This window comes from Sebastes umbrosus, chromosome 9 (assembly GCF_015220745.1).
Source record: "Sebastes umbrosus isolate fSebUmb1 chromosome 9, fSebUmb1.pri, whole genome shotgun sequence".
In the NCBI taxonomy this organism is placed as follows: domain Eukaryota; kingdom Metazoa; phylum Chordata; class Actinopteri; order Perciformes; family Sebastidae; genus Sebastes; species Sebastes umbrosus.
Genome location: NC_051277.1, coordinates 11,863,069 through 11,887,271, shown reverse-complemented (window position 1 = coordinate 11,887,271; position 24,203 = coordinate 11,863,069). Strand labels below are relative to the sequence as shown.

Sequence of the window (24,203 nt, the reverse complement as noted above, 5' to 3'; positions counted from 1 at the left end):
AAAAGAATATCCTGTTGGAACAAAACAATACTGAACACTTGGCTCAATCATTTTTGTTCTCTCTTCACATTTAACCTGCATGCTTTCTCCTTCAGAGCTAGAGCACCTGCATGCTCCATTCCTCAATCATCATCATGACATGCAACCGATAGCATGGAGTGCAAAAGTCAGAGTTATAGCGCTCTGGCATCAGATGCAACAAGAAAAAAATCCCCTGACCTTAAAATGATCACACGAGAGAAAAAAGAGTGCTGGGAAAAGAAACATGAGGGAGAGAGACGTATAGAAGTTTTTTTTTTTTTTTTTTTAACTGCAGGCGTCCAGCCCGCCTTGAACGAGAGCTCTTTTAAAGTTGCACCTGTATAGCATGGTGGGGGTAAGTCTGGAGGCTTGATGTGGGCGCAGTGTGTGCTCCAACCCCTCAGGAAAGGAAAGAATTAGAGGGGGCCTTTGTTGTCTGCACTAGCTACACCTCATATATATTTTAAAGGCACAAATACAAGAGGGCAGCCCAACTCGACCCCCTTCCCCTAAAAAAATCGGACCTTGGCGGAACATCTCTGATATTCCTGTAAAGGCAAATTGAGCGTTTGATTGTGGCCAAACTTGAGCGTTTAGCCGCCGCACCGTTGTAAAGATGAGGCACTTCCAGACAGCTGGTTTCACTTTTTCGTTCACTCTCTCGCTTTTCCTTTTGTTCGACCAAAGTGTTCCTCTTTTGATTCATCCTGAGTAATGGTGTGAGATTCGCAGGGCAGCTGAAGTTTCCTTTCAACTTCTCACTCGGCCTCCACAGCTGGCCGTCTCCTGAGCGGGACCCGGGAACAGATGCAGACGGAAAGCTATAGGCCTCTGCGTGACAGCTCGTTTTTTTTCCATCTGCTTTGCAGTTCTGTTGGGCCTGTTGGAGCTGAAACTATGAACAGGAACTAACATCATTGTAAATTCAGCTATTAACGACAGTTTAAGCAAATTGGTGGACTGACTTTCACACCATCACTGCGTCCATTTGTAGCAGAGTATCAACGCTGAAATCACCACCCACCAAGAACCAAATGCTGCTAAAGTTTGTCCGTGGCAAACAAACTGTCAGCCGCCCCACTGGCTGAACGTACAATAAAACGTAAACACCTCTGTTGTCTATGACTTTGGCCTTGTCCCAAAGTTTGTCCCACCATTCATTTCATTCATTCAATTAACCTTTATGTTGACCTCATTTATAATAAAGTAAAAAAAAAAAAAAAAAGATAAACATTACATAGCTCCCTTTATGCCAAACTTTCCTGAGGTTCTGAAGGCCAAATGAAACATTTTTTTATCTGCTGCTGATTTACTCCTCTAAAACCTGGAAAGATTAGACCGGCCTGCACAGTAGTCTACAACAACAATTTTGGGTTGCAAGGAAAATTACTTTGGAAATTTGGGTCCACTGAGAGAGTTTGGAAACCACTGAAGCGTTGTATCTGTTCCACAGGATGCTGTGCAGGATTGCGTATCTGCATACTACGACTCTGAATATTATAATGGTGAACATCCAGCCTCGCTTCTCTCCACTGAAACTGCTTTGTGTGGCAAACAGCAGCCTTCAGACCTCAGCAACTTAACACATGCACACACAACACTCTGGCCGAGCAGCGATGCGGAAAAGAATTTCTCCCGGTGGTACACCAGCCTTTCTGTATACTCCCTCAGAGCCTGCACACATCCTACGAGGTGCCAATCATGCCATAGTTGACCATGTCAGAGCGCCTGCCAGGAAGCTGTGATTGACAGGTCTGTTTCTATGAAGGGGTGTGGTCTTGGAGAGTCAAGCTGGGTTGTATTATGGAGGGACGTACTTAATAAGATCTACAGCAGGGAAAGTGCCTGCCCTTAAGGTCCAATTTCCCCTTTGGCATAATACTGCCATTGAAGGAGATGGAGATAGAATCGTACCTCTCGCAGAGTTCGAAATTGAAATGTTAAAGACCAAGCAGAGAGGGAAGAGAAAAGATTGAAATCTGCTGGGTTTTTGTTGGAGCAAGGAAGCAAACTTGCAGAATGCCACCAGAGAAACCACAGTCCTGTTTGCTATTTCTTCTCCGTCACATTTGGTGCGTTTGTTTACTTAACACCCTCTGACATTTTTTTTTTCCTTATCTGCTCTTACTTGTTGCTTTCACTTTCAAAGCACCCCTCAAAACTGTACAAGAACACCCCCCAGTTTCAAAGACCTGGAAGAACAAACGCATTAAAAAAGGATGAAAAGGGGGAGATTCAATGATCCAACCCTGTAATTCCTTGACACATTTCTAGAACCCTGTGCTTGAGCGTAAGCCTAAAATCAACAACAGATAAGCCTTTTCTGTGTCCTTTCTCTTTGATCTAGTGGTCCCCCCTTACAGCATGGGGGGGTGGGATAAAGGGAAAGAGGGGGGGTACTCTTAGCTTCCTGTTTGGGACCCCCCCTGCTTTGGATTTGGGGCTGGAGACCCTGAAGGGGGGGGAGGGAGGAGTAGAGGGTCCCTGCTATGATGCCCTCAAACTTTCCACGGGGTCTGATTCGTTCACTGTAATAGGTTGACTGTAAACATGATTATTAAAAACATTTTGAAGGAACCTGATACAGAACTGGCGTCATCTGTTCTGAACCGCATGCATTTATTTGAACTGCCGGACAAGACTTGAATCTGATTTGATCATCCTCAGGCTACATCCACACTAATGTGTTTTCATTTTAAAACGTCGCTTTAAAAACGAACCCGATCTCCGTCCAGGCGAGCGTTTTAGGGCCGTTTCAGAATTGATCTCCGTCCATACTACCATGCCTGAAAATGTATATTACATGACCATTCACGTACACTGGGAATGTGCGTGCCGGTGTAAACAAGAAGCAGCGCTGGACGTGAGAATTCATCATGGATGTATAAAGAAAATTGGATAAAGCGTTGGAGGCGGGCACCCGTTCGTTCCGATGAGAGTTGCTCAGTGACGCATGAAGCCAAAATGGCTCGAATGCCGAGTGATAAAGTACCCGGATCATCCAGCGATCTTCCGCATCCATTGGGCCCATAAAGCAGGCGCAGTAGCGTTTTCTTTAACCCCGCCTCCCAGACCTCGCTCCAGCCACGATCTGGGTCTCATTCACATGAACGGAGGAAGGAAAATAAATCTGGATTCAGCTATAAGTACATTTTACAACATTTAGGACCTAATGGTTTAAATAAGGGCTATTCAAGTGTTTGTACTGGGAAGTTGATTCACCTCAAAAAAGATTATCTGCTGAGTTACAGACATCTCTTTCCCCAATGTAAGTCTATGGGGAAAGTATTTTTAATACTACTGTTTGGCCACTACTAAAATTGGCTTCAAAGAGCGGCGCTCTTCCTGGGGGCTTGGCATTGATGCAAAGCACTCGAATAACAGCTTGCCTCCTTTTCATGTAGGCAGTAGTAGCGTTATAAAATGCAGAATTTAACTGCATAAAAAGCTGCTAGCATAGACAACAAGGTCAGCAACGCTTGTAACTGATTATCCATGTTGAAATGAACCACTGATGGTCGAGGCTGATTTCATTTTTTTTATGTTGGGAAAGGTTCACGTGATGGAGCGTGACCAATCAGGGAAGGACATGTCATGACTGTTAAGACCCAATCAGTAAGCAAACGTGGATGTCTGTGTCATCATTTTCAAAAGGTCTCCGTTTCTGTCCGTTTAGACTAAAACGAAACCCCGGAGTTTTAAAACTAAAACGGGCTCAGTCGCGTTGTCAAACGTCTCCGTTTTAGGGGCTTGAAAACGCCGGAGTAGTGCGGACGCTAGGCATAAACGTAGCAAGGTTTGTGTTTTAAAACAAAAAATGTATTAGTCTGTCTGACCTTTCTTTTTAAAAATGTGCAAATAAAACATAAAACAAGTCACATTACTTTGACACTAACATTTATGATCTTTAGTAAGAAATCATGCCATATAGATCTATGTCAGCCTAAAAATGGTGCATATTTACGCTTTCTATTTGAGCTACATGGCTACACAAGTGTAAAATGCAAATGCTGTTTTGCGAAAGGTGGAGAAGAAGAGGAAGGAGTAGAAGAGGGAGCGACATGAGGTCAGCTCCTTTATGGAGGTAATCAGAGTTGTCTTCCTGTCTATTCTCCCCCTATTCACACAGCCTGGCCTTCATTCCCAGAGTGAAACTGGAAACCGAGGGTTTTGTTATGGGTTTACAGCTCCGGAGGACAAGGAGACAAACAAGACGGTGCAGAAAAAAAAAAAAACGGCTGCCTATCCCCTGGAGTTGTTGCACTGCTGTAAAACTGACAATAAAGTTAGAAAAATAGTTTACATAAAAAAAGTAAGAGTGGCGTTGCTTTGATGGAGATAGTGGTTTGATTGCTGAGTCTCGTGTTAAAACTCATTAAACTACTTTGTGAGGTTATACAATTGACGAACACAACCACAGTGGAAAAAGAGCCAAAGTTGTGGGTGGATGTCATGTCTCCAATGGAGAAACTGCTCAATTAGTACCCAGGGGGATGTTTGGAATGGTCTATGTAGCCTACTTTTACAGCATGTCAGTGTAATATATCACTAATATGATTTTATGTGATATATATTCTTCTGATTTTCAATCACTTAGAATGTGGGAATCAGCTAAATGAGTGAATTATAAAGTTGGCCTGTTGCGAGCAGACTTAAGACCAGGATTGAAATACATGGTATACCCACCTGAATAGGGTAGACTTGTCAATTAACCTGCTAATTTGTTTACTATTTATATTATAGTGTCTTATCATCTTAAGCCCCATTCACATCAGCATTTAAAACAGCAAAACTTTGCAGCAAAATCTATTGATTTCAATAGAATTGCTCCAATGAACAGAGCTCACAAATGTAAAGAAAATCTGCTAAATTAGTTATGTAGAGTTCAACTTGGGTAAACTTTGACATATGAATTTGTCCATTGCACATTAGCAAGCTATCTTGACAGAGCTGAACGGAGAGCCAGAGACCAAAACAGAGGAAGTTATATTAGCCTATAGGCTACTAGTTGTGTTGCAACATCCACTTTTATTTAAACTCCTCTGGCGTACCTATAGTTTTGTAGACAGTTACGAGACTGGAGTCAATGATACAAATATGAACTTGTACCGTTAGAGGCCATGCTAAATAGCTAACTGACAGTTAGAAAGTCAGCTAGTCTTCAGATCTACAGTATATGCCGGGTTTCCACTGCATGGTACAGCTCTGCTTGACTTAACTGGACTCACTTTTTGGTACCACATGCTTTTCTTTATTAATTTTCCACTGCGGATAGCAGCCTACCCCTCAGTGTAGGTGGGATTCTCAGCTGAGATAGCCGTAGTGACACTGGCTGCCATTTTTTTTAAAATCGGGGTCAAGTATATAAAAAGAATTGCGGCCGCTATTAACAATAGCTTGGCAATATAACATTTGCGGGTTTGTGCAGGATGTCCCATGTCGTGCTAGTGACGGTTATCTCTGACCAAACAGTGGTCTGCAGTGTTTTAACTCCACCTTCTAGTCTTGGCTCAGCTCACCTGGAACCTTGACCGAGGTGGTACCAAAGAAAGTACCAGGTACTATCCACAACGTTTGCTAATGGAACCACGAAAATAACCGTTCTAATGTGGAACAAATGGAACTGCTTGGTGGAAACATGGCTATAGTGACTGACAGGTTGCTGGCTGGCTAGTGTATCACAGGTTAGCGAGTTAGGTTACCGCTGCGAGTATACTCACGTCACCAAGCTTCGAGCCGTACGTATTTTGCAGAGATGGGCAGATTCAATTCACTGTGCCACTTTCTGTTGTGACTGGGCAAGGGAACCAGATAATAATGTTAAGTCCAAAATAGAAATCTTGATGAGATGCTGGAAAGTGATGAGCACACGGGGGTAGAACAAAGACAATCTAGTAGGGCAACAAGGGAACCTAAGGGAGGACTAGTGGCAAAATCAGGGGCAGGAGGTTAATTGAGAGCAGGTGAGGAATAATCAAGTAGACGGGAAAACATACAGAGACCGGAAGTAGAACCAAACATGACACAAGAGGAGTAAAAAGTGATGCCAAGGGGTCTGACAAAGCATCAGTATTTGACAAGTTGGGATAAGAATGTGTTTAGGAGAGTTTAAGGGTGAAAAAAAGCTTAAATCTAAGAATGCTGGTTATATAAAAAGTGACCACACTTCTTTAAGAAAAGTCATCACTAACTCTAATATCTGACTATCTTTCTTTAAATGACTGTTCTTATGTTGGCCCCAAAACTCATCCCAAACCAGGTAAACAGGGAGGAAAAAAAAGTATTGAATGTATTGAATATTTGTAGGGAACATGGGTCTTTAACAGGATCAGCCTGATCCAAAACTCCACATTGGTCAAATATCTCAGCAAGCCTACCTGTCGGTTGACCATACAGCAGACTCAAAGGTGCACTGATAGCGTAGGAGACTATCTATCTGTGTCTGGGGAGGCTCTTAAGGGTGGGGTGGGGGGGTCATCAGCATAGGAGGGAGGAGGAGGAGGAGGGTGAGCAAACCGGCAACTGGCAGGTTAACCATCGTACTGGGGATGGGATGGAGGCTTCGGGGGGGGGGGAAGGTCGTGGAGGGATGGAGGGAGGGTTGCAACTTCCACCCGGTGACTGGCTGACTGATGGAAAAAAAAAAAGAAAGTCCCTCATGACCCCCACCCTGTTGCCCCCCAGCCGAGAAGAGCCGGACGGGACTAAAGCCCCCCATTGTTGTCCCCTCACACAGGATCACCAAGGCCCCGGCACTGAGAGAGGGACGGGGGGTTGGAAAAAGGATGGGGCTGGTGTGGGAGGGGGTGAGTTTGGTGTGTGTGAGTGTGTTGTTGGGGGGGCGGAGGGGGGTCAGTCCGCCAGCTCAAACACAATCGTGTGATAGGACTTGGCCCTATCTAATCAAGGGCAGGAGGTCACTTCCGAACAACTGGGCAATAAAAGATTATTTCTGGCCACATAACAGAGGAGCCGTTGGAGGGGGGAGGTGGAGATAGAGAGAGAGGGAGAGGGAGAGGAAGAGAGGGAGGGAGGGAGTGAGAGAGACAGCAGAGGGGGGAAGGGTGGCTGTCTGTGAGGAGAGGAAGTGAATTGAAAAAAGCCAGCAGACGGGAACCATCTGTCTGGATGCATAGTCTAATCTAAAAAAAAAAAGAAGAGGGAATGAAGGGGGAGGAGAGGGTGGATAAAGAAAGAAGCAAGCTTCCTCTTCTGCCTCGCAAACAAGCACACACAAATCTATCTATCAATCCATCTATCTATTTATCGAATGTGCATATGTGATGCTTTTTGTTGTCCTTGGTTGAGATATCAAAGGGAAAAACAGAACAAAAGTGGTTTGTAGGGGGCCTGGAATGCAGCAGCAAACACAAAACTGTCCCCTGAGGCTGTTAAAAGAGGAACAAGGACGTGATCTTGTCAGGGTTAGGCTATGGGAGAGTAAGTTAAAGCAGCTCTGGGTTAACACGGCAGTATGTATCAGAAATGTTCTTCAACGTGAAGACTTTCCAGATGAAGTTTTTAAATTAGAGGTGTTTTTTATGTTAGATAAACTATAAACTATGGTCTTTTTTGGTATCTCTTGAACCATTCTGAGCATTATTTGGGGATCAAATCTAACGATCTGTTTCTAGCAACAGTCTCCAGTAAGAGCAACACTGAGACAAACACCCCGCTGATTTAATTAGCAAACGGAATACAAAATCACCAGCTATAGTCTATCGGGGTCTGTGTGAGAGCTGCCAAACGGCTTTTGCGCTAACTTCGCAGGAAGGAAGTGACACTTTGAATACTGATGAGTCAATTGCGTTGATGAAATAGGAGCCATTGATCAAGAAGCAAATCTCGTCTGTGGCCAAAATAACGCCTGGCCATTAATTACGAAAGGAGCCAGCTGAATAATTACCAAGGGTCGTGTGTTGTATTGATCCGCGGGCCTCCTCCTCCTTCTCATCATCATCATCATCATCATCATCCCCTCCAACTGGCCTTTGTCCATAAAATGGCAAAGACAAGAGACAGGAAGGGGGCTTGGGGAAGAATGTGGTATCAGATAGCTGCTAACGCTGCATAGACACATAGCAGGTTAGGAGGAGGTGGGGGGTATGAAAGTTTTACACTACAGTTCCTGTTGGTGGGCGTGTGTACCCAGGAGCAAATGCTTCAGCCCCAATGAAACACCTCCGTCTTGAATGGCCTTCAACACCTGATAAAACACTGGGTCATCCCTACAGGCCCTTTATGGCTCCTGAGGAGGAAGGAGGTCGCTAAACGACTGTGTGTCCACTGACACGCCGCTCGTCTGACAAACAGGAAGCAGCAGTGTGGTTTTATCCAGCAAACATTCACCCAAAGTACAAAAAAACTTCTTCTTCTTCTCTCTTGATTTGATTTGGTTTTGAGATATTAGAAACAATGTTCCAGTTATTTGAATAATCTACAGACTCACTGTCAACAGTTTAGTTTTCACAGGGACTATTTCTTCAAAAAATAGAAAGTAGTTCCACGTGGAAACTGTTGACAGTGAGGTTAATGGATTATCCATAGTAACCAGGACATCGCTTCTGCAAAGACACTTTAAAAAAAGATTTTTTAAAATTCACTTTTGGTGTGGAGGCAGAAATTTCGGAGGAAACTTTCTCAAAACTTTGGCAAATATACCCAAGAGTATCTACATGCTAGATACTACTATAGATAAGGAAGTAAATATGTTTATTTTTTAATGAGAAGATTTTGCCCATCTAATAAATTGCTGCATTCAAGTTAATTTGTATTTGTAAAGGATTATCTAATCTTTCAGGAAACCCCTCCATGAGGTTTTCTAAATCTACTTTCTGCACAAAACAAGTTCAGTAGTCAAGCAGATGAACTACAGTTACAGTAATGTGTATGTTCTGCAAACGATGGCTGTTTGGACCTCTCTGAGAGCCGCAAAATCTGTTGGCCGTTAAGCCAAAAACGGTCTTTATAATATCATCTCTGTTAGGTGAAAATATCACGTTTTAAGTTAAATTGAAGGATTACATGTTCCTCTGTGGGTTGAGAAAATTCTCCAAACCAAACCCTTTCAAAACCTGTTATATAAACTCTGAAGCGCGTGGTGGTCGAGGCAAACACAAGGCTGCTTTTCTTATTTACCTTTTGGATAAACACGTTTTTTACCCAACAGCAGTATACTGTATATTTTTCAAGCATTTTGGACCTAGTGAATTACAGCAGTGACTTTATCAGGACCTGCACTCCAATGTTTTATGGCTATCTAATATTTTTTTCAATGTCTTTTTAATCCTGTGGAGTCCGAGTGTGGATGTTGGAGCGGTTTCCAAAACACATGAACTCTCACATGTCGCTCCAGCACGCCGAGATCATCCAAAACTGAATATCAGAGGAGATAGCTTCCATAAACTTTGGTCATCACGCTGAAGTCCAAAAAAGCCGCCTTCCTCTCCAAAATCCACCACCCCCACGTTTCCCCTGATTGCTAATTTCTATTTATATGCCATGAGGGGAAATAATGAAAACCAGATGAGGAGGCGGAGGAAAGCTGAAGCAGGCCTTTTGGTGATGAATGCTGTGGAGGAGGATGACTGTTTATAGAGTATCCTGCTCCATCGCGGCTGTGCCGGCAGCGGTGCCCTGGCTAAGAAAAGGACTGCCCCGGTAGGATGTGTGGGTTGGAGGTTCCACCGTGACTCACTTGGTAGTCATGCGTGTTTGCACTTGTATGGCCTCGAAAAACCCAAAGCTGCAGCAAGGGACCCGCCAAGCCTGACAACTCTAAATAGCATTACGTGGGCGTGTGGAGCAGCTAAATTTACTCTGAAACAAGTGCAAAGAGAAGGAGGAGGAGGGCGTTATGACCATTTATATCATTGAATTACTTAATACTGACTCAGATTTCACTCTTTTCACAGTGGAGTCCCGTGATGAGCAACATGTGACGCAGTTACAGTGCAGTTCACGTGGCAGGTTGACTGAAAAGTTAAAGGAACTATTCACAGGCCTTTAAATGTTATTTTAGACACCTCCGCTGATAATATCAGAGATTTAAGAGACATGTTGAGGACTTAACAGAGCCAAGTTCTGGAAATGGTGGGAGTAGGATCTGTTTCCTTATTTGGCTTAGGCTGGGAAATATCAAGTAAACACTGTCTTCCTGTTCAGCACCTCCTGAATACAGTTTAGATCTCTTCCACCCCCCCTCATCCGTACAGGGGAACTATAGTGAAACCTGAAAAAAGGCCTCCTATTGTTTGCTATCATCCAGGAGCCAGGAGCAAATGGGGCTCGAATTGCAGCTCTGAAAGGTAACAGGAAATTGACAAATCGCTAATCCACTCTCAACTATTCAGGGCAACAAAAGGTACATTCCACCAAAAAGGGAAAGAAAAGCACATTAAGTACAGAAGGCCCATTTGGAGGGACGGTTCATTTAATGCAAACTGCTGACAAACTGGAATAAGACTGCATGCTAGTCAGTCTCAGTGAAAGCCTGGTCAGCTAAATGACAAAAGCAACAAGATACTTCCTTTGTGCTCATGTTTACTGTTTAGCTTCTTATCTGTGGAGGATTTAAAACCTTTTTACTCCTCAAAAGCTGCAGCTTTTAACTGTGGGGCTTCAAGTTAAATCAAGAGGTTCATATTCCCGTTTAGCAAAAACTCTGAATCCAAAGATCCCAGGCCTGCTGCACAGAGCACCTGAGGGCACCACCGTCACATGTAGCTGATTATAGACATGTTGTTTTCCTGCCAACCCTGCAGTTTTCCAAACCTAAGCCACAGTATATTTTTTTTTCCCCTTTGTCCCAGAGAAATTCCTGGTCACAGTTTGTGTTTCCCCAACTGTTGGCATTTCTGGCTGACCAACCAACTTTCAAAGTGATGATCTCATCCCCTGGGGGCCCGGAGGTGGAAGAGGGGGAGTGGGTGTCAGTGGGGGGGTCAGCGGACTTCCCATGTGATAAATTCACTGACAAAAAGAGGCGGCCAAATGGGTGGGGGGTGTGTGGGTCGAGGTGGGGGCTGGATCTGCCCCTGTCGTTGCCTTTAGTGCAGGAACCACGCCATAAAAGCCCAGCATTGATAGCCCCGGTTTATTATCTTTGAACAGGTGGCCCGGCTACTCGTAATGGTCGCTCTCGTTTCTCAAGGCACACACTGTTGGGCTCCACAATATGGAGACCATTTGGGAGTTTGGGAACATCCCGATCTAGCCGCATTAAATCCCAGGGAGTAAACTACAGTGCATAGTTTTGCGGTGACTTGTTGGCTGGTGAGTGGAGTGGGGGGGCTTAGCAGGAGAGTTACTTCCTGTGAGCATAACTCATGGAAACGTGGAGGCTCTGTTGATGCTATAGCAGCTTCGGGGCTAATCGTGTCAATGACCTGTATTGTTTAGCTTTCAAGGTTACCGAGGAGAATCGCAGCAAAGAAGCCCTCCAAGAATGTAAACAGTCACATTTCGAGCTACAAGCTGTTTCTACTCACTGCTGATTTTTTTTTTTTTTTTTACCAGGAATTCCACACCCAGCGTGAACATACACACACATGCATACACAGAAAACAGCGATATGCTGTTCGCCATTGAACTCAAACTCATGAAAATTCCCTTCAAATCATCCATCAGTCAGATCTTTCATTCCTGTTTCTCAGCAGCTCAATCAAGACACCAGACGTTTGCTTTTTTTTTTTCATTAATTAATATATTTTCTGCATTAAAGTTAACATAGTTTTCTTTTGTGCCACCCTTTAATTTTTCAGTAAGTATTTGATATTTTGTTATATTCAGACATGAGTAAATTTAAGACTGTCTCTTGCAATAAATATCATAAAATAATAGAGCTTCACATAATAAATATTTTTTACAACAAAAAAAATGTTTTAACAGACATTTTTTCTTTTTAAAAAATAGCCAGAATTCCTCTTATGGATTTTGAGCATACAATTTACACAAAAATAAAGAAAACAAACAAACATGGGAGAATGCCACAGAATGTGTATGAAAAAGTTCAGATGGGTGGAAGGAGAGAAACATATCCAAGTGGAGAAAAAAAAAATACTATGAGATGGATGTGCTTTCGTTAATGCAACATGAGCATAGGAACCACGGTTTTAGTGTGGTAGCAACCAATAAATTCAAACATACCTGCTTGCTATGAATACCAGGTAACAGCTACATAATTGCCCTATAGTAGATCGTCCTTCACAGATTTGGTGAGAGGCAGCTCCCACTGTGGCACACAGACCCAGAGGAAACTGCCTACCTAAAACGGAAGAAAAACTTTTTTCATATATATAAAAAAATAGTGTTAATGAGGAGCTGAGGATAGACATAGAAACAGTTAAGGCAAACACTGGTCTGTAAAAACATGGTCCTGATCCAGAGAAAATAAAAATAATTGAGTGGTTTTCGTTACTCCTTTGCTTAGCTCCTTAGGTTTCCGCAGCGAGGAGGGGGAGGCTGGTGGGAGGTGCTTAGAATGTTTGATAAACATTAATTTGTGACTATCATCATCATTATCATTGTCATCATAAGATCCACATCAAGAGTCTCCCGCGCACACGCACTCACAAACACACACAGGGGCCGATCAGGAAGGTTTCTCCTGGGTCTGTGGGGCCCAGCTCTCCAGTTTGCAATAGACAGTGTTGGAGTTCTTGCAGCGACAGCCGGGCCTGTTAACCCGGTCGTAGCAGCCCTGGCACGCCTTCAGACACCCCTTGACAGGTGGGTAGCATAGCAGACAGGGGAAGAGTACCGACATTAATCCCATGCACAGGAAACGAGAGCAGCAGTGGGAGCGTGACAGCGAGCAGGGGTGGTCGGCGCACGAGTCGCCCTCATCGTCATTGGAGCAGTGGTAGAAGATGCCCTTGACCAGGCACATGCACGTGCCGTGCTCCAGCGCGCTCTCGGCCGAGCAGAGGCACTGGCCGTTGCACGCCAGACACGAAGGCAGGCTCCTGGGAGCCGTACAGTCGCTGCACTTGCACTTCCCACAGCGCTCGCAGATGAACTGGTGCCCGGCGGCGGCCACCACCCCGTTGCCGGAGACCGAAAAGTCTGATTTCCCTTTGCCTTGGGGCTTGAGTGGAGCCTCTAGTGGAGGCTGATGGAAGTGAGGTCCCTGCTGGGGCTGCGATAGGGCCTTGGGCTTGGGCTGAGTCCGAACAGGCCGCTCCGCTCTGTGGTGGTGCTGTAAGCTCGCGCCGGGCCTGGTGGGGGGCGAGCGTGCCAAGAGTCCCTGTTCAGAGGAGGCGCTACTGTTGCTCCCTGAACTGGCGGCACTTCCTGTGCTAGTGGAGCGACTGAGCCCCGGCGCCCGGGACCCGCCGTACTGCTGTCCCCCGGCCACGACCACCACGCCGCCGCCCCCGACGTGATGGTGGTGACCTGACGGCCGGTGCTCATAATTGTTGTTCACATTGACGAGGATGACCTCGTGAGTTCTCTCCTGCTTGTCCTGGGGCCTGGGGGCCATGCGAGGCGCAGGGGGCCTCCGTACCACCGAGGGCCCCTCGGTGTACTCGTTGTTGGAGCGGATGGCCTTGATTTGGTCCAGGGAGAGAATGGCGGCATGCTGGAGCTCCCGCTCGTAATCCGACCTCTGCCGGCTCTCTAGGGAAGGCTGCTGGATCACCACTAATGAACCGCCGGGGCCATGTTGACTTTGGAGCTCCATCTGGGGGGATCACCACTTCCGACATTCACCGTGGACTTGGCATGCATCGGAAAACCTGCCAGAGGGGGGAAGAGAGGCCGGGGGAGAGACAAAGGAGAGGCAGAGGAGGGAGGGGGACATCATCAGACAGAGACAAAACATGGCATAACTGGCAAACACACACTGTCCTGATAGAAGACGGGCTGACACGGCCATTTCAAATTCAAAGCCAAGTGGAAACCAATCAGTCTCATATCATTATCCCCTAAACCAAAACATAAGAAGTATTCTGCAGCAGCAGAAATAGTTTGTATTATTGTTTGAAGTGCAATATTTGAAGGAGTATTTAAAGTTGACCCAGACTGACTGTTTTCATCCTGTCAACATGACAATATGTCACTTTTGATCCCCTTAAGTGAGGCAAAAAAAAAGAAAAGTTGACTATTAACAAGACTTTTTGTACCTTCCTCCCCCAATAACACGCACACATCTAAACTTCAGTAGGCCCTACAAATACTTCCCCTCCTCATTTACATTTGTATGACTAGTTAACATTTAAATGCACCGCGAGGAGACGAAATGAGGACGCGATCCAAGGGAACTAAATGAGCTGCCTCACTTAGTATTCTATTACTACACCAAAAAGGGATTTCAGGGAAATGGGGGACAAAAGTAGAGCAAAAAAAAAAAAAAAAAAGGTCAGACCAAGTTCCGACAAAATACCGACTTTGGTTGAAAGTTGTCGGATTAAAACTACAGCAAGACACGGATTTTGAAGTTTATTTGAAGCATAACAATTTGTCTAATAACTGTGTTTATGTCATAAACACCATCAGGAATTTGTGTTGGAGGCTTCGTGGATGTTATGAAGCAACACCGACCTGCACGAGGCCAAAACCTCATTAAACCTCACACACACTGCAGCCAGGAGCTGATTTTTATCTCTTATTGCGCTTTGCAAATAAGCAAACTTGTTTTTTTTAAGAACTTTACGCGTCAAAAGGCGCACTATCAATAGGATTATCCGCACAGAGCGCGTTCAAAAGGAGGAGACGTCGTGCGCAGTAATAAAAGCAGGATCCTATAAAAACACACACAGAGAGAGAGAGCCGGAGATCAAGAGACATTAAGAGGACGCATCCAAATAGACGGAGGAGAAAAAACTTATGAATGAAAACAACCGCCGTGCATGGGGGGGATGGGTGTTTGTTACAGCAGGAGAGAAGAGCCACGGAAGGACACATGCAATGGAGAGATCCATCAACTTCAACCAAACTAATCGCGATTCATTTAGTTTTCTTCCTGTGCCAAAAACGCACAGAAAAAATGACACGGAAAAGTCTTAGGATGTGCACCAGAGTTAACAAAAACATTTAGGTCGCTATACGTGCGCTACTATCTGATAATAAACTGCGTAAAAGCAACATAATACAATGTAAAACAAGTGTGAAATAGTAAAAGAAGATACGTACCTATATGCAACCATCCATAACGTCGAATCCATCAACCCAAAATAGCCAATAACCAAAACTCCATCCACAAACGACTATAATAAGGTCTGATGCATAACATTCACATTCACAGCCTGGTAATCCAAGTGTATCCCTTTCTTTTGCGTTATTATTCCCTTTTTTTTCTTGGTTTAGTTCAGCAGAGAAGTTCAGTTTTTTTACGCATGCATCCGTCTCTCCCAGGATAAAACAAAGTAAATCCACGGTGGAGCACTTGGGGAGGCAAAAGAAGAAGTCCCGCAGGAATTGTTGTAAAATAAAAGGGAGGAAAAAAAAATGCGTAAAACGTGTCGGAGAAATGAAATGAAATATCCAAGACTTTCCCCCTCCCTCCTCTCTTCTAGTCTCTGTGGAGAGTGTGAGTTGGAGCTCTTGTGCTGTTCTTCTTCTTGTTGCGGAGAGTCTCAGTCTGCGCTCGCAGCAGAAAAAGAAGAAGAAGCGTCGTTTTTTGGGTCGCAGAGAAGCGGTGCTCTCTCTCTCTCTCTCTCTCTCTCTCTCTCTGCAGCTCTGCGGGCTCCTGTTCACCACTCACTGAATGAATGGGAACGCAGAGCTCAGTGTTTGCTCGACAAGCCAACTCCCATTGGCCCATTCACTCCACTGAAAAAGGATACATCGCATCCGCTCCTGATTCATTGGGCAGATGTGGAAGGCCGGGCGATAGAGATGTGTGCACTAGTTTAAGGTGGACTGGGAGGGTTTTTATTCTAGTGGTGTGGCTCTATGTATGAGGGGGGGCTGGAAAAAAAAAACCTACTAGTTTCCGTTCTTGTGGGTTATGAATAATGATGTGAATGAGGTTAATGTGACTAATAGTGATGTAACAAAGCATTTATTTATATACTTGCTGATTTGTCATTTTCTGGTTGGTGTGTTCCTTAGACACACAACATGAAATGACAAGTAAAAGCACATTTAAAAAAAAAAAAAATACATTTTACATTTATTGATTTTTTTTTGCTCTGCTTCTAAAATAAATTGAAATACCATGCTGGTACCATGCTTATTAATTTTATAATTTTTTAAATTTTTTTATACATTTTAAATTTATTGAATTTATTTTTTGCTCCCCTTCTAAAATAAACTGAAATACTTAATTCATATGACTAATAGTGATGTAACAAACCATTTATTTATATACTTGCTGATTTGTCATTTTTCTGCTTCACACTCCTTAGACACACAACATCAAATGACAGGTAAAAGTTTTTTTATACATTTTACATTTATTGAATTTTTTTTTGCTCGGCTTCTAAAATAAACTGAAATACAATGCTGGTCCCGAACAAATAGAAGTTATTATAAAGCTTTAAAGCATAATACCATAAGGCATTTTGATGTTTTCTGATCATATGTTTAACAGAAGTAGCCTAAATGGAAGTACAATTTATTAACTATCTAATAAACTGAAAAAAAACATGATTCTAACTGAAGCAGTGGGGTGAGATAAAACTACTAGTTTCCGTTCTTGTGGGTTATGAATAATTATGTGAATGAGGTTAATGTGACTAATAGTGATGTAAAAAACGCGCCCGTTTATTTATATACTTGCTGATTTGTCATTTTCTGACATAAAATGACAAGGAAAAGCAAATTTTTAATACATTTTTTAATGTTTTTTTTTCTTTGCTCTGCTTCTGAAATAAACTGAAATACCATGCTGGACTCCTAAAAGATATAAGTTATTATAAGGCTTTAAAGCATAATACCATGAGGCATTTTGATGTTTTCTGTTGTTCACAGATCATATGTTTAACAGAAGTAGCCTAAATGCAAATACAATGTATTAACTATCTAATAAACAGAAATACCATGCTGGTCCCTAAAAGATATAAGTTATTATAAGGCTTTAAAGCATAATACCATAAGGCATTTTGATGTTTTCTCATCATATGTTTAACAGAAGTAGTCTAAATGGAAGTACAATTTATGAGCTATCTAATAAACTAAAAAAACATGATTCTAACTAAAACATTTGGGGTGAGAGATAAAGGCTGAAACTTAAATGCAGCAAATATGTTTAAATATTTAACATGTTAGGGAACCGAAAATGACCAGTTTGACAAATCATATGTAATATACCAAAACTTTTTTTCATATATATGTAATTAAAATGGTTTATAAACAGGGGTCCTCAACAAAGATAAGGCATTTTCAAATTAAAGTTAATAATCTATGTGGTATTTAGCAGTGCATTAAGGATATTAAAGTATTGTAATATTCTTAAAAGTGAATCAAAGTCAGCCATGCAGGACTCCTTTAAAAGACCCCCAGATGCTGGAGTCTTGCAGACAAACTGTGTGAGTTTATAGAGAATTCAGGGAGGAAACATCAACAGGATGTCTCTTCTCTGCTCGCTTGTGACGACACCAAAGGAAATAAAGAATGTGTCACCATGAGCCTGCAGCTTGCATAACTCCTCTGATATGGACATTTTCCCACCAATTCAACAGTTCCATGGGTCGACTTTTTGCATGGGGGGTGGAGATGGTGGTGGTGGTGGTGGTTGGGGGTTTAGTCCTGGACCACCTTAAGAAAAAAGCAGCCCTGCAGCCAGGGGAAAGACTCCCCCCCCCCCCCCACCCTCCTCTTCCTCCTCCTCCTCCTCCTCCTCCTCCTCCTCTCTGTTCCTGACTGTCTGGTTTGATTGGTGTCGCGGATGCGCTACATCCGGATCCATGAGAAAAGGAAGTTCAATACAAAGTCAATTTATCCTATTCAAATGGAAAAATCAATAGATGAATGACCTCCAGTGCCATTTGGGGTCAGAGCATGTTTAAAGGGAGAATAGTGATGGAGTTAAAGCGACTGACTGGATGTTAACATGCAGCTTGTTGGTGATAAAGCAGATCCTGGTCGACCGACAGATGGCCGCCTGGATCCCTCTGCTCTTAGTGGTCGGAAGTGCGGACGGAAATCTCACGATTACAGCAATTAGCTGATTTTCCATGGATGGATGTGATGAATATACCAGCCGGGGCTGCTTTTCTCCCCTCGAGGATATGATGGAGCAGTGGTTCCACAAACCATGCAGGGCTTTAGGAAGCATCAGGGATCCTGGTGGAAGGGGGTCCAGAAGGTCCCCAGATAATAATAGGCTAATTCCACTATTTAATTACATATATGTTATTATTGCAAGGGGGGGGGGACATTATGTAATATTTAGATTAAAGGGGTCACGCTGTACGCTATAAGCATTTATAAAACAATTTATAGGATTCTTGTCAAATATATGGGCCTAAAGTCTTTTCTGTCTGGGTGAAAACATTTAAAAACTTGTGATTTAACAATGCAGTTTAAAAAAATCCCATATGGAACATGCTTTTTTGAAGAGCCACACATATTTAAACTTACAAATAGTACAAAAGTTTCACTAAAATATGCAGAAAAGACAGCAAAAGCTGCAGAGCTAAAACAGACCAATGCATGGAGAAGTCTTAAAATACAGTCCAAACCTGCTCCCAGCTCAATTTTGCACTGACTAAGAGTGCATTTGACATTATTTTATGTGAATTGCATGGTTTTTGAATAAAATGTGTGTATTTTAGAGACCTTTCTAAGCAGTCTAATTCAGCTGTAAACTACAAGACCTGTATTAAATATCACCATTAGAGCTTATTAACATATTCGTGACTCTTCTTTCTCCTGTAATGTTCTTTTGCTATTAAAAAACAAGGCAATGAATATATATATATATAATGCATTTAATACATTATTAATATTCCATATGATGAAACATGACATTTCAGCTCATGTCTCAAAACCCCAAAAATAAAACGATATTGTCCTGTTGAGCTAACATACAAAAACAGTCCGGATTTCAACAAGCAATTTGGGGACATTTTTTATTACATAACATGTTCGGCTGGTGGTTGTGTCAGTTTCTCATCATATGTTAGTAACTTGTCCAGCAGACCGGGGCAGTTGAAAACCTTTTCTTTTAAAATAATATCAGAATTACACAGAAAACAAAGTTCCTTAGTTTTGCCTTGGTCCACAGCAGCGAGGTCAGAAGAAGCACAGGCCGCTCTGTTGCTGCTGATAGCTGATATACGACTGGATGAGAGAGTCGGGGATCCGGGGCTTCACAGTGTTCAGGGCTCTTTCAAAGTGTCTGGCCTCGACGTGCTGAGCTTTGATGTCCTCTTGTAGGGCCAGGAGGGCAGCCTCTCTGCATACTGCTGTTATCTGGGACAGGAAACAGACACAGATATATTCAGCTGTCAGGCAGCAGAGCGCTCCGTCCACTGAAACGCCACAGTTAGAGGCTGATCGACTTCAACCACAGACTGTTGAGGGTAGATGTGGTATGGTACTGGAAAAGTGCTTTATTTACCTGTCACAGAGAAATGCCTTTATCTCGTAAACATCAAAAGCATTGCGGTACAGAGGGACAAACACAAATCAAACTGTCTACAATCTCTACAACTAGATCTGTACTAAACAGACCTGGGAGACGCAAATCTATAATGACCATCCATTACACACTGGGAACAAGGACGCATTTGATCCTGTCTAGAAAGTAAAATATTTTTTTTATTTAAATTAAAGAAGCTTCTGTGTTCTATACAAGTGGCATTTTACAATGAGTGCAAGAGAGGACTCACATTCACTTCCTTTGATTTCATGATGACATACACGATGAAGCTGTAGAACTGTTACTATTTTAAATTTCAAATTCAAAATTGGCTGGACGAGTAAGACGTAAGAGCTACATGCTCTGGAAAAGTGCATGTGCAAATGTAGTAGTTTAACTAATAGGATTATTTCTGCATCTGGAGCAGCTCTTTCAATGAAAACCAACATTTGTGATCTGCCATGTCTAAAGTGTAAATACAGTTCTCCTCCTGCAGCCTCGGTACTGATGGAATTATGCAACGGCTGACATGGAGGAGTGCTGCAGGCAGCGCGGGTGACCTTTGGGAGAGATTGTGCACACGGCAGAAGGAGTGACTCACTTCCGAATCGGTGGCGATGGCTGATGAAGGCCAGGCACCTTTCCCAGCAGTGCCACCCTCCCTCCCTTTCTAGAAAGCACAGCTTTGTTCTGAGCCGAGGCAGCTTTCACAACTCCCTCCAACAAGAGAGCCGCGCAGGAAACTATTCGCCTGTACAGCCGCTGATAACGTCTGCTGGGAGGTTAGTGGGACAGGCAGTCATGTGACGCAGCAGAGCTGTGGAATATTGAACAGTGAAAGCATGCAGAGCGATGTGGGTCCTCTGAAATTGTTCACTGGACCGAAGCAGCGCTGGTCACTGCTCTTCCCTCTGCAGCTGCACTGCGTGACATGAGAGCTGATACTGAATATGCATGCACACTGAGCAGGAGAACGGTTTACAACTACTTATGTTCAGCTTTTATTTTGAAAAATAAACAAACAAGTAAAACTTATGAATGAAAAAAATGGGCTGTCAATCGATTGAAATAGTTAATAGTGATTAATCGCACATTTCTTATCTGATTAAAATGTACTTTAAAGGGAGATTTGTCAAGTATTTAATACTCTAATCAACATGGGAGTGGGCAAATCTGCTTTTTTTATGCACATGTATGTATATATTTATTATTAATCAATTAACAACACAAACAATGACAGATATTGTCCAGAAACCCTCACAGGTACTGCATTTAGCATAAACAAATATGCTCAAATCATAACATGGCAAACTTCAGCCCAACAGGCAACAACAGCTGTCAGTGTGTCAGTGTGCTGACTTGACTATGACTTGCCTCAAACTGCATGTGATTATCAGAAAGTGGGCATGTCTGTAAAGGGGAGACTCGTGGGTACCATTGAAACCCATTTTCATTCACATATCTGAAGGTCAGAGGTCAAGAGACCCCTTTGAAAAAGGACATGCCAGTTTTTCCTCAACACAATTTAGTGTAAGTTGGGAACGTTATTTAGCCTCCTTCCCGACTCTAACTGAGGGCATTCATTATAAAGGAGCAGTTTGTAGGATTTGGCGGCATCTAGCGGTGAGGTTGTAGATTGCAACCAACTTAAACTTCTCCCATGTGCTAAGCGTGTAGGAGAATTATGGTGGCTGACGCGAAAAAGTGAAAACGCAAATGCCAGTGTTTGATTTGTCCTATCTGGGCTGCTATAGAAACATGGCGGCCGGCTCCATGAAGAGGACTATGATCCCTATGTAGATATAAACGGCTCATTCTAAGGTAACGAAAACATAACAATTCCTATTTTCATGTGATTATACACTAAAGAAAACACATTATATTCCATTTCTGCCAATAGATCCCCCTAAATGCTACACACTGTTCCTTTAAAACAGTTTTTCATGATTGTCCACACATCAAAAGTATATGGAGGTATACTGCAAGTGAAGTAATTCTCATTTCAAAACTAAGTTTATCATTCAGTATTTGAAAATAATATATTCATCTAGAATATCTATAATAATGCTGAAGTAGAAACAAGAACTAGGAGTGTTCTAATGTTTTTCACCAACAACATTAAAATGCAGTGAAGTCACGATTTGAAATCATCACCTCTGAATGAATACATCAACAGAACGTGACATCATCTGAAACTCATTCAGTGCACAGACTTAGTGGAGACAAAACACCGCGGAGGTTGTCAACTGTTAAAGCACATGACGGTCATGGCGTTTTTCAAGGCTGGAGAGTAAAATGAGGGGAGATGGCTGTTGGAGTGTGCTCTGGCCCAGCTAGCATGCACAGCTCAGGACAGGTGCTTTGCAGATGTCAGGATGTGAGGCCTATTTCCCCCCCCCCTTCTTCTTCTGTTTCAAGCCAATGAGCAACATGATTTAAGCAGGGTAAACACACAGGGCCGGGGTAATTTTCTATGAGGGTTTCCCATCATTCAAGTCATTAAGGCCTGTCAGTAATAATGATGCAAAACAATGAGGCCATGCATCCCGGTTCCCTGTTTACAAACGGAGCGAGGGGCGAGCGAGCAAGGAAAGGAGTCAGTGAGAGAGAGAGAGAGAGAGAGCGAGAGAGATGCCACATGTTGGAACAATGTGATTTAGTGTTGTTTCCAAGCAACACCCATAAACAGGAACAGACAAAAACGCTGCAGCACAATCAAACTGTAATTTCTTATTTACGTTGAAAAACTCCCCTTTCAGGACATGTTAGCCCTCCTCGTGCCTCAATCTCATGATTCAACGGTTAATAATTATTTGGTTGTTTACTTCCACAACACCCCTCGGGTTTATTAAAAAAAAAGGGGGAAAAAAATGTCCGGAGTTGCTCTGAAGTACACAAACGACACACATACACACACAAACACACAGGCCCCCACATTCATGGTCGCTGGGTTTATGAGCTGGTCTGTGAAGGCGATCAACAAGCCAGTGTTTCCCGCTGTGTGTTTGCCCGTACAGGCCTTGAAAAAAAATAAAGCCACAAAGGCAAACAGGGCAAGCGAAAGAGCCAGTTTGTTTGTAAACGTGCAGGCATTCCTAGACCGGAGCCAAAAGTCCAGCGCCGACCCCCCTCCAGCACCACCTTGATACCCCTAACCCCCACCCCTCAAAACAGCAACCCCCTAACGATGGCCCCCCGCGCTCCTCAGAGGGAAAAAGAGGAGGAAGGAGAAAAACTGCAAATGCACAGAAATGATATGTGTGTGTGCGGGGGGGGTCGGTGGCCAAGAGCGCTGACTTTGTGGCAGGCCAAATAAATTATAGATCTCTCTTTTTTAAAAATGTTTTATAGCAATGCAGGCTTTATTTTTCATTCCCTTCATAAATTATGTCAGCAATCACTTAAATATATGGAGAGGGGGGCTAAGCTGATGCATTGCAGCGGTGGCTCTCTGGTGATGTGGGCGAGCTCAGAGTTGCTGGAGGTGGCGCGTAGCCAGTCGAAAAGGCAAAGCAAACAAAAAAAAAAAAAAAAAGTAATCATGAAGAGCCTCTCAGTTTGGAGACGGGCTGAAAAGTTGCTGACTCAAGATGACCCGAAAGTCGGCCCTGATAGTGAGTCAAAGAGAGAGGTTTTGATGACGAAGCAAAAGCTTGTTTAAAGTCACAGTTTGTACAGTGAGCTCTTCCATCGCAACTGGTTCAGGTTAAACAGTGATGCTTGTGATTAAACTCCTTCACTGACTCATTATCGTCAATCCATTTATTCAGCAGATGTTTGCTGTTGATACAAAACATCCTCTGTGACATCCAGATCTTCATACTAGATTTTGAGAAGTGATGAAGAGTTTGACATTCATGAAAAATGATGGCTGCTCTTTTCTTAATTGGTAGCACATCATGGCGCTACCAGTGTTGGTGTTGTCTCTCTTTTTGGATCTGTTTAAGTCTACTGCGTTTTTTAATTTTTGGGGGCCAATTATTCGTGAAGAAAACAACAGCATTAGTCATTTGTGAAAAATCAACATGTTTATCCTTAACTGACACTAGTGGCTCTTGACAAAGCGTCTGACTTTTACCCAATTCATTCCAACAGTCACTAGCCGTGCTTCCATTCAACTGTCAAGTGAATTTTTAGTAAACTTTTAAAATGTCGCACAAAAGAAATGCGAATTATAGGAGCATTTCCATCAAGTGGTTTGGAGCGAATAAACTCGGCTACAGCGTAGTTTGATCAGAAGTTGGCACTATGGGCGATGCATGGCTGTAATCTGCCAGTAAACAGAGTAGAAGAAGAAGTAGAGGTTGTGAACCAGAAACAAAACAAGTCACTTTGGCCATCTAACCATCTATGAGAGGTCTTCAGGAATTTGTTTCATTTGGGTAAGTTTTACTGTCCTTTCATGTCAGCTAGTATTGGTCATGTTTTATGCTGTCCGGACACAAAGACAATATAAATATATATCTGGAAAGACCCCGACAGCAGAAACAGCTGATCAGTTGAGTGAGTCAAATGTTCACTATGTCAAAATGTATTCAGTGAAGGCGTTTCCATACCCTATTTAGCGCATCAACTCTTTTCCGACCGCCTCAAGCGAGTGTAAAACCTTTTTGTGCAATTGAGGAAGTTTTATAGAATTTGGCCTTTTCCA

The 24,203-nt window shown here is 43.1% G+C and overlaps 2 protein-coding genes across 2 annotated transcripts in view; both read right to left on the bottom strand.

Moving 5' to 3' along the window:
- Positions 1-11,703: 11,703 nt before the first annotated feature.
- spry1 (sprouty homolog 1, antagonist of FGF signaling (Drosophila)) lies at positions 11,704-15,811 on the bottom strand. The gene is made up of 2 exons (XM_037780665.1): positions 15,157-15,811; positions 11,704-13,760 (listed from the first exon to the last, which is right to left on the bottom strand). The coding sequence occupies exon 2, from the start codon at positions 13,703-13,705 to the stop codon at positions 12,614-12,616; it is 1,092 nt and encodes a 363-aa protein (XP_037636593.1). The 5' UTR covers positions 13,706-13,760; positions 15,157-15,811; the 3' UTR covers positions 11,704-12,613.
- A 3,202-nt stretch (positions 15,812-19,013) lies between these two features.
- spata5 (spermatogenesis associated 5) overlaps positions 19,014-24,203 on the bottom strand; it is a 121,082-nt gene continuing 115,892 nt past the window's right edge. The window contains exon 17 of the mRNA XM_037780222.1: positions 19,014-19,383. Within this exon, the coding sequence (XP_037636150.1) occupies positions 19,204-19,383 (180 nt within the window). The 3' untranslated portion in view covers positions 19,014-19,203. The remainder of the gene's footprint in view (positions 19,384-24,203) is intronic.

Bases quoted from the DNA above. Each gene is read 5' to 3' on its own strand.
- spry1 (XM_037780665.1), bottom strand. From the start codon at position 13,705: ATGGAGCTCCAAAGTCAACATGGCCCCGGCGGTTCATTAGTGGTGATC.